This window comes from Leptonychotes weddellii, chromosome 6, assembly GCF_054177405.1.
Source record: "Leptonychotes weddellii isolate Sample4059 chromosome 6, ASM5417740v2, whole genome shotgun sequence".
In the NCBI taxonomy this organism is placed as follows: Eukaryota; Metazoa; Chordata; class Mammalia; order Carnivora; family Phocidae; genus Leptonychotes; species Leptonychotes weddellii.
Window position 1 is genome coordinate 66565876 of NC_138374.1, and position 13629 is coordinate 66579504.

At 39.2% G+C, this 13629-nt stretch overlaps 1 protein-coding gene across 8 annotated transcripts in view; it reads right to left on the reverse strand.

Moving 5' to 3' along the window:
* The window catches only part of HEATR1 (HEAT repeat containing 1), a 47806-nt gene that overhangs the window by 4101 nt on the left and 30076 nt on the right, over positions 1–13629 (reverse strand). For 6 of the 8 annotated variants that reach the window (XM_081824321.1, XM_006738268.3, XM_081824322.1 and 3 more), the window contains 14 exons: positions 13001–13129; positions 11198–11428; positions 10305–10431; positions 8722–8882; positions 5721–5767; positions 5493–5616; positions 4745–4885; positions 3952–4241; positions 3121–3271; positions 2013–2171; positions 1714–1848; positions 1458–1562; positions 1201–1369; positions 541–695 (listed from right to left, as the gene is read on the reverse strand). In XM_081824321.1, the coding sequence (XP_081680447.1) occupies positions 541–695; positions 1201–1369; positions 1458–1562; positions 1714–1848; positions 2013–2171; positions 3121–3271; positions 3952–4241; positions 4745–4885; positions 5493–5616; positions 5721–5767; positions 8722–8882; positions 10305–10431; positions 11198–11428; positions 13001–13129 (2124 nt within the window). Of the gene's footprint in view, positions 1–127; positions 696–1200; positions 1370–1457; positions 1563–1713; positions 1849–2012; positions 2172–3120; positions 3272–3951; positions 4242–4744; positions 4886–5492; positions 5617–5720; positions 5768–8721; positions 8883–10304; positions 10432–11197; positions 11429–13000; positions 13130–13629 lie in introns of those variants that run through there. The other 2 variants (XM_031033503.2, XM_081824323.1) reach the window with 2 other exon arrangements.

Sequence of the window (13629 nt, forward strand, 5' to 3'; positions counted from 1 at the left end):
GAGGGAGACAAGGACTTTGAGTCTCCTTTTTGTTTGAAAAAATACCCAATGTATAAATAATTTTTTACTCTCTTTCATGATGGCAGCAGGCTCAAAAACCAGGTGTAATTCTAGTACTCTCTCTCTAGAACAAATTTACCATGGTTTTGGAGGTCAGACTCTTCTAGCCCTTAGCATCACCCCTTTCCCTCCAGCAGAACAGCTGAGAGGAGTTCTTCCAGAGAGCAGACAAGTCCTAAAATATTCTCGATAAACCCAAGTTTAGAAAATTAAAAATCTAACCATGAATACCTTATATCATGCCTTTCATTTGAAAAAACTTAGTAAAAAAGTAAAAAAAGTAAAACTTAGTACACACCACTATGAAGAGTTCTTTCCATTCAAAATGAAAAATCAATTTTGAAATAAAAATTTCATTAAAAAAAAAAAAAAGCCTGGAGAAGAAAACCCAGCAGCTGTAATTTTTAGTAGATATAAAATCTAGTAACACTTACGGCTTCCTCACAGTTTGTCAAAAAAAAGATGGTTCTATTTGGTTACCTGGTCCACCAGGGGCATCATCAAGGCCTCTGCTCTCTCTTTACTGATAAAATGCTGAGTATCAAAAAGGAAGATTTTATATAAACAGTTCAAAACAAACTGTAAGAGCAAGCAACACTTTTCAGGGTCCTTGTCAGAGTCAAAAAACGCTTCATCTGTAGATAGGGGAGAGTAAAAGGGAAAAAAAAAATTGATTTTCACAATTTAATCTCCAATGTTTAAATTCAGATCACTATTAACACCACAAACAGAAAGGTATTTCTAAAATGATACAGAACTCAATCAGGATGAAGGCACAGTATGAATGGCTCTCGGATATGTGACTCCTTTAAGAGAAGATTCTCAGTCAAGATCACTTAGTTTGGCAAGTTCAGTTAGCAGCTGTCCAGCGGGTTACTCATCAGCAGTACGGAACACACCAACCTGAACGTTTTACAGTTACTTTCAATAACTTACAGTTAACGCCCATGTACTTTATTCTTTCTCCCAAGGGAGTCAATTGATCATAACATGTTTTTATGAGCCTGGAACGACTACTTCAATGCCTGTCGACTGACCATGCAGTAAAAACTTCACCTTCCTTATACTTACTATACTTACTGCACCATGTGTAAGGTACACACAGCAAAGGTGTCAACTGAACTGGAGTCAGCAACCAACCTGTTTTGGAGATGTTCACCTGGTTCAAGGTGTCAGCAAAAGGCTTCACCAAGTGGCCGGCAAACAGAGTAAAAAGCCCTTTCAGCTTTTCAGCAATGCAATCTGCCAAGTTGTAAAATGTCAACAGTCTGTCCTTTGGGGCATCCTCTGTTTTAGCCCAATCAAACAGCTAAAAAGATAAAGTAGTATTAGTTTCTTCTATATATCTTGTACCATTTTATCTGAGTACAAAGGAGATGTGGAAGAAGAAAGCTTACCTTGAAGAACAGGGGCCTGAACGTTACTTCAGAAAGTTTTACAACCATGGCTACTAGACAGTCAATGATACAATTTTCTGTTTTTCCAATTTCCTCCAGATCATTCTGAAAACAGAAGAGCTGACCTATTAGCCAGATTACTAACATCTGGCTCTAAATAACTTTTGCAAGTAAAACAGGTTACATAGCTAGATTTTTCTCTGGCTCTTAAACAGGCAAATCACTTTAGGATTTGGGGAAGTGGAAATAAGCTTACTTCAGAGTGCTGTGCTCGGAAGTCCAGGGCTTCCAAGAAAAATATGGTTAGCTGAGACTGATGGGAGGTGAGCTCTTCCTTCTTCATGACCCCAATGTGCTCTTGCAGGATGCTCATAAATGGACCCAGGTGGTTCTACCAGTAACACAGTAAAGAGATGTGCCAATTTTTAATATTCTTAGAGTTCGTTAATGCATTCACCAAAGAATTAAATAACCATCCTCTTCTTTAAGTGAAAACTTAAAAATTTCAGTACCATATTTCCCTTCTCCAAAGTCTAATACCCAGTATGATCTAACCTTCCAGTTCTTCTCAATTTGCTTGTACGTTCTGTTGATTGCTGGCAGTAAGACTCGGGGTGAGAGTGTGGTAGCCAGTGTCTTTTTAAGGGATGTGATGCGGACATTAGCTTGTGAGGCAGAACCCATTTCACTAGTGATTGTCTCTAAATGAACCACCTATAGGAATATAAAAAGAGTGATCAAAGCCAGTATGGGAACTCACTGACAATGTCTCCACACTTGCAGAACTCAATTCAGATGCTAGTGGTTGCGGAAAGCTCAGTGCACTTCAGTTCTACAAGAATTCCTTTTAAAGCCAGTCTTGAACATCTGTAGAGAAAAATGAACAGATGTCTCTTTCCCAGGTGGGAATCAGGGATGTAGGTAAATAGTAGAAGGCAGAAGGACACAGAGCACTCCCGACTTTTTTTTTTTTTTTTAAAGAAGACAGGAATGCAGAGACCATGAGAAGAGTCAAGTTCTTCCTTACTAAAAAATTCTAGAAAGCTCCTCAGATGTAGTGGTCCCTTTCTGTAAGAAGTCTACTTTTAAGTCTTGGCTATAGAGTGTATGAATCAGCTAAATAATTTTCATCATGGCAGTTAAGACTCCTAATCTCATAAATGGCAAATGACAGAATAGAAATTCTAGGGCATTTTCAGTTAGAAATGCCACTTGCCCACTGCCTATCTGCCAAGTATCCACTGAACTGGAATAGAGGAATTCTGCTTTGGAAGACATCTTAGGATTAAAAAAACCCTTATGTTAGAAACAGGGCATACTAGTTTCTGCAAGCAACAAGAAAAAGCAGCTCTACCAGCCCAACGCCAAAAATCTCATGGGGGACAGGAGGAGGCAGAAGAAAGGCAGTAAAACACATTTTGCAGAATCAAAAGAGATGAGCCTTATAAGAAAGCAGTAACTGTATCCATGTCATGATCAAGCAGGTGGGACAATGGGAGAGAAAAAGGGCACACGTTTTTACTAAAAGGCAATACAGCTTTTCAGAAATAAGAACCTTCCCTGCCAAACAGAAACTAAAAACTTAAAGAATAAAATCGTTAGACTTGTAATTTCCCCTCCCCCGTGCCACCCCAGACAACATGTTGAGGTCACTGTGGCTCACCTGTGACAGGACCCCTTCTAGGTAAGGACTGATGAAGTGAGGGAGGGTCTCCACAACCTTCTGCAGGGCCGCCAAAGCACTGAGCAGATAGATCTCGCCAGAGACCAGCTCGCTGGTGCTTTTCATTGTCATCAGCAATGATGGCATCAGGCTAGAATTAAAAAACAAGAGTTGTAAAGTAACTTTAAGAAGAAACAGAATGGAGTAGAAGTCATGAAAAAATCCAAACAACTGTGCCCACTACATCACTTCACGGCACAGCCTATAAAATGGTGTCTACATATGTTATGAGACTAAGAGCAAGAAATCTCCCAGTACCCATGGTTATGCAGTCATTTTTAAAAATAACAGGGTCTCTCAATTTAACATTTGCTATGTGTCAGGCACTGTGTGAAAAACCTTACATGCATGGCCCCACCAGACTCTTGTGCGGTAGGTTTTAGAGATGGCAAAGTTCTAACAGACTAAGTAACCTGCCCAGGGCTGCACAGCTAGTAAATACCAAAGCTAAGGACAAAGTCAGGAGCATCCAACTTCCAAATGTGGGCAACACAGCTTTCGCCCAAACAGATGGGCCCCTCTTAGAGGGGCTTCACCCACCACACTTCCTAGTTATAGCAGGCCAAAGGGGAGTGAAAACGGGGGGATAATAAACATCATAAAGGGAAATGATAATGTTGTGGGTTTTAGCTTGAAGAAAAGATCACATCTTTAACAAATCTAATCTTAAGAAACTTTTACTTAGAGGCAAAAAGTTGCTAAGGTACTATTTTTCAACCTGTACCAGACACCCGACGTGACAGTTCCTGTCCCAGGTCCCAGTCAGCATACCTGGGAAGCTGGGGGATGGCCAGTGCTTCCAGGGTGGAGGCCACCTCGGCCACACACAGCAGAGCACTTCCCAAGACATTCTTCTCTTCTTTTGTTTCTGGTGCAATCAGTTTCACTGCAGTGTTTAGCACTGGGACAAAATGCTCTGGATTTTCTGCACCAAAATTCTTGCATAAAAGCTTCAGGGTATACAACGCTGTCTGTCTGTTTATTGCTTGTTCTTCTACTGTCTTTTTTTTATGCTGCACAATGGCCAAAAGGACTGGAACCAGTTTGAGGAAACGATAAACCTGAAGAGGTCAGCCAAAATTTTCACATAATTTAAGCCGCAAAATAAAATACTAGTCCATTTTTCCACTTTTACTGTTTGAGACTACGTAACTGGAAATCAGACCAAGAGGTCCAATGCCACACAATTCTACACAAGCAATTGTTTCTCCATCTGCTTTACCACTGAGCCAGTGAATGTGCTTATGACCAATTTTGGACGTATTTATATAAAGCACCCTACAGGTCTGGAGTAGAAGAGGATTAGAATTATGCCAAAGTATGCTAAACCACAATGTCTGGTCCGTATTACCAAGAATTCCATTAGGCTGAGATTCCATTCTAAGAACTCTTACCACAATTCCTATTAGAAGTAACATCACATTTTAGAAACACACCTCACAGCATTACGTTCAGATAATGATATACTTATTTAAATTGTACTGCTGGACAAACTCAAGGGAGTTAAATGCAGCTCTGATAAAGCAAAGAATGGTAAATGGGTCCATCATCGGTCTTCACTTACAATTTTCTTTTTCCAGGATGTATTCTGCTGTAGCTTATTGTTCAAAAGGTCCAATGCTTTCCGGCGCACAGAGGGCAGCGGATTATCCAGCAACCCCCTGATCACAGCAATGAATGTCTCTGTGGACAGCAAGGCATTGACCTGCACGGCAGTTTCACAATGAACAAAAAAATTTTTTAAAAAAGGAATCTCCACTCAGATTAAGACAGACTTCTATTCACTGCAGAGCTTCTAGGTTCCAGGCACTTACAGGTCCTTTTTCTTATTTCTTATACTAACCTTTCAGGGAGGCATTACTAACCACGTTTATTTAAAAAAGAAAAAAACCAAAAAATCTGATGCTAAGAGTAAGTGAACTGCTCAAGGTCTTGTAGTTAGATTTTGAACAGTGATCCTCATGTCAAGGCCAGTGATATTTCTAATATCCCACATACTCTACCTAAAAAGGTATTTTTCTCCTATTCCACTTCAATAAAAGTGGAATATGATATAGTATTAGATGACTGAATATTCAAAGAATATTTACTGAGACACATGTTCTCATAATTGGTAGAGAAACAATCCTTTTTCAGATGAATTTCTTCCTAGCTATCAAGAGATACTTTTCTGAGAAAAATGTGAGCTGCATTATATTAAGAAAAGTCTATTGCTAAGTTTATTCTTAAAGTAAAACCTTATATATGTCAGTTTCACAATGACATAAAAACAGCCAATAAAACACAGCAGATGGGGAGAAATGAAAACCTACCTTATCTAACATGTCGTAAGCTTTGCTCAGCAGTGCCCGCCAAAATTTCACAGTTAGTTTGTCTGCATTTTTCTCCATGGACTGTGCTACAGCATTAATATAGCCAAGAACAGTTTCCAGCAACCTAAAACAAGGGAGACTCATATGAGAATTTTGTGCACTATTCTTCCGGCTTTTTGATAGAAAGCTGGAAATTATTTCCAAGTTAAAAAAAAAAAAGTAACATACCTCTGTTCAAGGCCTTTTAAAACCTGAGGACCACCACTTTCAACCACCTAATTTTTAAAGAAAACATCATTAGAACAGTATGGAAGTTAGTAATAACATCATTTGAGTAGGTGCAGTGAAACTCATCTAAGACTATTCAAGTCAAACTTCCCAGGGGCTGTTTTCTGACATTACAATTTAATCAGGTTCAGATCATCCCCACCACAGTAATAATTCTGGTGCCCCTTCCTTTAATTATTCTATTCATATTAAGGATACTCTATAGATACTTGTTGACATTTGTAAAGCACTACAAAGATTCAGAAAAACAGTCATCTATACTCATTTACCCACTAATTTTATGAAATGCTTTCCTTAGTTCTTACCTAATTTTAAGATATTCATTATAGATACAGGTATAGTCCCCTCTGTACTGCTCCCTCTTCCCTTCTCCCAGTACCCCCAGCCCCACGAACTTGAACCTGCCATTAAATGTAGTCAGAGTACACAGCAGTTAGCAACGTGCTTTTCTGGGAATATGGGAGTTCTGAGATCTGTCTACGGGGACTCATGCTGTCCTAGTGCTCATTTAACTGCACACAGTGCTTCTTGCATACACCACAGGACACAAGATGGCATATCTGCTCATCCACCTCTGTTTACCGTGGACATTTCATTTATGTCCATTTTTTCTGTTGGTAAGAACATCAGAAAAGAACATTCTTGTGTATCTCCTTGAACAAGCAGGCACGTTTCTGTAGAGCCTATACCCAAAAAAGGGAATGGCTAGATCAGCGGAGATGCGCATCTCCAAACTGGCTGGAGACTGCGAGTGCTTTCTGTGGAGTCGCCGTCCAGAGACATTACCCATCGCTGTGGACACAAATAACCGTGTCCCCACAGCCTTGCCACTTCTTGGTAGTAAGAGCTTTCAAATTTTTGCCAATTTGATGGCCATCATAGTGGCATCCCATTTAATCTGCAATTTCCTTCCTACCAGGAAGGTTATTCTGTTGTATATTAACTGGCCATCTGTGATTCCTTTTTAGCGAATTCATGTTCTCTGCCAGATGTTCTAATGGGAAGTGAATTTATGAACTTTATGTCTGTGGCTTTCTTTTCATTTTGTTTATGGTGGCTTTTTGTTGAACTGAACTTCTAAAGAAATTCTTCTCCATCCTCTGGTCACAGTGTTCTCAATTTTCTTCTGAATGTTCCTTTTCACACTGAAGTCAATTTTTAATCTACTTAAAATTCTCTTTTGTATACAGTGTGAGCTCAGTCTTCTTTCCCCAAATGGAAGACAAATCATGCCGGCTCTAGTTATCGGACAGTTCTCTTTCCCCAACTACTCTGTAAAGCCCCTGCCACATTAACACCTTTCTTACATTCGCATGGGTGTGCATCCAGACAGAAGTCAGTCACACTAACCCCTCCAACTGCTCTTGCACCACCATCCTTGGCAAGCAGATCCAGAGTAGTGTCCACACTGATCCCTCTCAAGCAAGCTAGCAAATCTAATTATTAGTTCTAGGAATTTGGTGACTATCTTTTCGGATTCTTACACTTCATTCTTCCGCTGAATAGAAACAGCAACCGGACAGGACAGGACATCCTTGTTCCGGATTTTACAATGTCTGTTTCATTAAGAAGTGTGATATAAACCAGTTTGTTATCTCTGTTAGGCCAAAGAAGTTCCCATCCACGCTGGATGCTAAGAGGATTTGTTCTTAAACCATGAATTAGTATTGAATTTATCAAATTATTTCTCTATAAATACTTCAATTATCATAAGGTTTCCCCTGTTGACCTGCTCATGCAGTAGACATAGAACACAGACTTTCTAATGTTCAACCACTCTGATGTTCCCAATCCTTCCTTCTCTTCGTTTCTGTATTTCCTCCTTCCTCTCTGTGTGTAAAGTTTAAGACACAAGGAGGGTCCTCTCTAGCCTTCAACGTTTAATTCTAAAAGTTCACAGATGTGTCTCCTAAAGGCATATAAATCACAGGTACAGAGCTTGCGTATGCAGGTAAAGAGCCTATAATTATAAGCACTTCAGAATCCTTCCTCTACTTGACCCCCATTACTACGTTTTCCCTCCTTCCTAAAGGTAAATACTGTCCTTACTTCTAAAACCACAGATTTGTTTTGCCTGTTTCTGAACTTTATACGATTGGAATTAGGGTGTATTCTTTTGTGTCTGCCTGCTTTCTTTTACTATTACCTTTATGAGATTCATTCATGTCCATTTATGACGACGGACACTTTATCTGCTCCACTGTTGAGACACCTGGGTTGTTGCCAGTTCTGGGCTACCACAAATATTGCTATTATGAGTATTCTTATCAATGTATTTTAGCACATATGCTAAATATATGCTCATATATTTCTGTTGGGTAGACAGGCATATCTTGGAGAGACTGCACGTTCAGGTCCAGACCAGCACAATAAAGTATCACAATAAAGTGAGCCGAATGAATTTTCTGGTTTCCCAGTACATATAAAAGTTGTATTTATGCGAATTCTAGTCTGTTACGTGTGCAATAGTGTTGTATCTAAAAAACAATGTACATACCTTAAAAATACCCTATTGCTAAAAAATGCTAACCATCACCTGAGCTTTCAGCAAGTCATAATCATTTATCACAGATCATCATACCAAATATAATGAAAAAGTTTGAAATAGAGACATGAAGTGATCAATTGCTGTTGGAAAAATGGTGCTGGAAGACTTGTGTGATGCTACAAGTCTACAATTTGTAAAAAATACACACCATCTGTGAAGCACAGTAAGTGAGGTATGCCTGTATACCACTTGAGAATGCAAATACAGAGTGGCCAGGTTTATATGTGTACAACCTTAACAGATCACTCCAGTTTATGGTAAATTCTACCGTTTTTTTCTGTTATCTTTAAAGGAATGCCTCATGTTTTATATCTCTTTTTACTAGTTTAAAAGATAGTTCCTTCAGAAAAAAAAAATTTTTTTTGTCATAAATACATTTAAAGAACACATCACCTTTCTGATAAAATGGCTGGAAGCCAGGAGCTGAGACATGAAGGACACTGACAAGAATTTAAAATGCCGCAGTTGCTTGCTAGTGTGAGTGTCTATATTAAAAATCTGTAGCATTTCTTCTTGTGATTCGCTTTTAGTTGATACTGCTTTGGGAACAGCTTCTGAAAAAGAACAAGACAAGTTACCTCACTCATCTTCATGTGGAATCTTTATAAAGATATAGACATAAAGAGCATGGTACATGGGATATAATTTTGAGTGGAATTTGTGAATCTGTCACACTGTTTTTCCTCTTCTGAATTAGTGAAAGATGTGTATTTATCAACAAAATATCCAAAAGCCCCAAGATGAGTGTGTGTAAGACAAAAACAAACCAACAAAAAACTCAGGGCAACTGAGACAAGCAAATGGAAGACAAAAACACTACAAAGATGTCTTTAAATGTTGCCGCCATTCCCAATCCTGAGCCTCAGAGGTATTTACTTGGTGGCCCCCAATAGACTGAAGGAGGGTCCTCTCTAGCCTTCAACGTTTAATTCTAAAAGTTCACAGATGTGTCTCCTAAAACTCTGTAGAATCCCATATCCAAATTTACTAATATAAAAGGGTTTGAGGGTGCAGTAATTTGGAGTCCACAGCAGGCCATTTAAAAAACATTGCCCTAGAGAGTGACTCAAACTGAAGACTTCCTCCATAAACAGGTCACTACATAGAGCTCTCCAGGCTGGTCTGTTCCTGCCAGACCTAAGCAGACTGTAGGATCAGACAAGCCACTGCCTGGCCAAAACAGCTAGCCATACAGAAAATAGTCCCCACGGAGTCCTTAGTATCTTCTTTCCAATGCTCCTTGCTACTGTTTCAAAGGGCAGAGAACTAAGAACACATCAAACCCTTTCTTAAACCAGTCTCATTGGTGATGCAATTAGTGGAATTTGTTTCAAGACTCATATATACAGTAAAATTTTAATATTTACTTATTTATTTTTAAAGCTTTTATTTATTTATCTGACAGAGAGTAAGAGAGAGAGAGCACAAGCAGGGGGCACGGCAGGCAGAGGGAGAGGAAGAAGCAGGTCCCTGCTGAGCAAAGAGCCAGACGTGGGGCTTGATCCCAGGACCCTGGGATCATGACATGAGCCGAAGGCAGCCACTTAACCAACTGAGCCACCCAGGCGTCCCTAACATTTTAATATTTAGTTACCAAAGTTGTGTTGTTTTTTCTCTTCCTGTGTCTTCACAAATATTTTAATGGAAAGACAAGAGACAGCTAATAAGTTCCTCCTAACTTGCTGTCATTTTACCAATGCATCCTGTACACCTGTTAACACTCCACAGCCAACACATCCACACAAAAGCACAGAAGTATAAAAGCCAATGTGTGTGTGAGGAGAGGCGAGTAGAAGTCCTACTTTCTATTTTCCCTAAGGATTTGAGAAGACACACATACATTTAAATTAAAAATTGTTACTTGCAAAAAACCCTTCTAAAGATGTACTATGTGCGCTAAGGATAATAACCTGCATGGTCTTCTGCTTCTCTTGATCTTTCAGATTAAACAATAATTAACACCTGATTATGCTTACCATCTTTTTCCTCTGGCAGCTTTATTAAGTACTGAAGAATATTCATCAAGCTTTGTATCTGATGTTGGACACTGAATTCACAACAGACTGAAATCCAAAATTCAGTGTCTGCCTCTAAAATAGCGTCCTGTATAGAGAAGAGAAATAAGTAATAAAACTATACCTATCAAATTTATGTTAGTAAGTACACGTTAGGGAAATATTTTAAAAATATTTCTTAGCGTGCAAAGGCATTACATATTGTTCCTTACGGTCATGTGTATCAGCAGATGAATGAGTTACTAAGTGTCCTACATAAAAAAGCCAATTCATGAGAACTATGTGGGCATAATTCCAGGAAAATCTGCATTGTGATTTCTAGCAGAACTGAATGTGCTCCTTTACTTAGGGTAGCTCTAGATCTATTCCCAGATCCTATGTCTAAAAAGTCATTTAAAATCAGTCCTTGACCTAGAAGTTCTGCCCTCATCTATGTAAACACGGCTCTTTAAAACAATCACCAGTGTTGTTAACAATTTTGATGATCCTGACACTCCTCCCTTTCTCCATGAAATGCCTTCAAAACCATTTTCAAGAGACACAGTTTAATTACTTTACAGCTGTACTCTGTTAGGCTTAAAAAAGAACCACCTAACATGGCACTACAGACCAGTTTGTAGGAAAGTCAAATCACCCACAGCAAATGATCTGTTGCTACTGCGGGTATTTAGAGTGCCACAGGCTCTGAAAGCAATTGTAAAGAATGTCAAAAACATCTTTAAAAACAGTTCTGAGCGAGTACTGTTAAGTAACAGACATAAGCATCACTGGCCCCACACATAAACTGGGAAATATCCCAAAGTGCATGTGAAACATCAACATTTCCTTCTAGTCACCCTACCCTATACTCTGACCTTTTCTCCATAGGCAGCCACCAGCACTGTTTTAGTGACATACTGTTCAAAAAGCAGGAGGAGGAGAACCCAGAGGAATCTCTCTGCACCTAATGTATCGACAAGCTGAACAAGGATGGGCAGGCGCCTGTGCTCTGGAACATGGGGCAGAGCGTCCACAAACACGTTAATGATTTTCACCACGACTCCTTCCACGTTTCTTGTGACTTCTACAGAGTCTCCACCATCGGACTGCAGAAACAGCAAGCAGGGACAGTGAGTAGGAGCAAATAACCCTTCACAAGGAAGTTTTCAGGTGGACATGGAAAGGCCTTCAGATGTGCCCCAAAAAAGTAATCAAAAGAACGTGAATAATCAAGGACCTATTAGTAAATACTAAGTAAGTACAGATTACGTCCTAGGCACTATATGGCCCCGAGGGGAATACAAGGTGTAGGATGTGAGCCCGGCCCCAAAGAAGATCTATCGTCTGTATGAACAAGATTCACGTGGGGAAAGATAGCAACAGGAGGTCCTGAATGACAGATGCCAAGTATGTGGCACTTAAAACAAGTCTGCTCTCAGGCCAACTGGAAGCCTGCACACATCAAGCAGGATTTGTGTTCTGCCAGGAGAAGAATGGGTGTAATCTACATAAGCAAAGCACAAAAAAGGCCAACAACTCCCTGTTGCTTTCAGAATAACATTCAAACCACTTAACTCTGGAACTGATACTCCAAATATGGTTGTTGAATGAAAGAATGAATGAACCAATGCCCTCTACTTCTGTCTCAACACCCTACACTCCACAAATCAATCTACAGTACATTCTTCACACACACACTGTATACATTCCTGGACCTTGCCATTTCATTAAGCAAATCCTGTCCTTCATTCGTATCAGTTCAAATTCTATTTCTTATAAAACTGTGGTCTTCCTGGCCCATAGCTGCTGTCCTTTATTCTGAACTCTTCTAGCACTGACCTATTCAACTAGCATATATGATACGGATGCATAGTTATTTTTCTTTTAACATCTGTGTCCCATACTTGCCGTCTTGTTGGACACAGAGAATACCAACCTAATACCAAGATTAAAAGGAGATGGTGCTGAATATGGTCATCCCTGGAATGGTCAATAATGTGAGGAAGACATTAAGAACAGGTGGAGGTAAACAGAAAATTCAAGCAGATGACCAAGCTCTTTCATCTTTAAAGCTGCTTTTTAGTTTCAAATGGTATATCCTTACTGGCAGAGACTCAATCATCTCTAAGTACATGGCCCTTAGAGAACGCCTGGAAAATGTTTGTTGAATTGCATGTTAACAAATTTGCCACTGTAGCTCTAAAATGTCCTATCTTCATCGACCTGCGTAAGGGTATTATCCAACTGCAATGTCCTGAAATATACAGCAAATTTAAATTCACTTTGTCAGAGTAACATTAAGACACATGTACAGTTACACCCTTTTAGCACAGCAGAACCAGCTATGCATATTTATTCATATTTTTGGGAAGGACATTGTTACTAAGACTAATTCTTAGCTTTACTATTCTGAAATTTAAGAAGCACAAATACCTGAGCATTTCAGAAAGGCTTTTAATGTCACTTATTTACTTCTACTTTCATACTACGTAAAAATTTTAAGATAAAAAAAAATACTGGGGTGTCTGGGTGGCGCAGTCGGTTAAGCGTCCGACTCTTGATTTCAGCTCAGGTCTTGATCTCAGGGTCGTGAGTTCAAGCCCTGTGCTGGGCTCCAAGTTGGGTATGGAGCATACTTAAAAAACCAAAAAACTACTGATGGTATAAAGACAGCTTACCTGAATAAGTGCTGGAATAACCATCTTCACTGTCTTATTAATAACTTGAAAACTGTAAGTGTCATCTAGACGCATGACACTGGCTCCCATAAATGTAAAAATAGACATGATATTGTGTAGAACTTTATCCTGAAAGAAAACACATCTTTCAGCATTTTCCATTTTAAGCACACCAAATATCAATGATTCCTTATAACCCAGCAATAAAAGAAGAAACCCAGTTTAAAAATGGGGAAAGGATTCCCAAAGACATTTCTCCAAAGATAAAGAAATGGTCAATGAGCACATGAAAAGATGCTCAACATTAGGCATTTAGGGAAATGCAAAATCCAAATCATAAGAAACGTCACACACACTAGGACAACTTAAAAGAAAAAAAAAAAAATCAACTAGCAGTGAGGATTTGGAGAAATTAGAATTCTCATACACTGCTGGTGGGTACAAAATTATATAGATGCTTTGGAAAACATCCAGGGCAGTTTCTCAGAAAATTAAAGTTAACTTCTGACTCAGCGATTCCACTCCTAGGTATACACCAGGGAGAAGTGAAAACATGTTCATACAAAACCTCATATATAAATGTCCACAGCAGCATAATTCACAACAGCCAGAAAGTAGAAACAAATGTC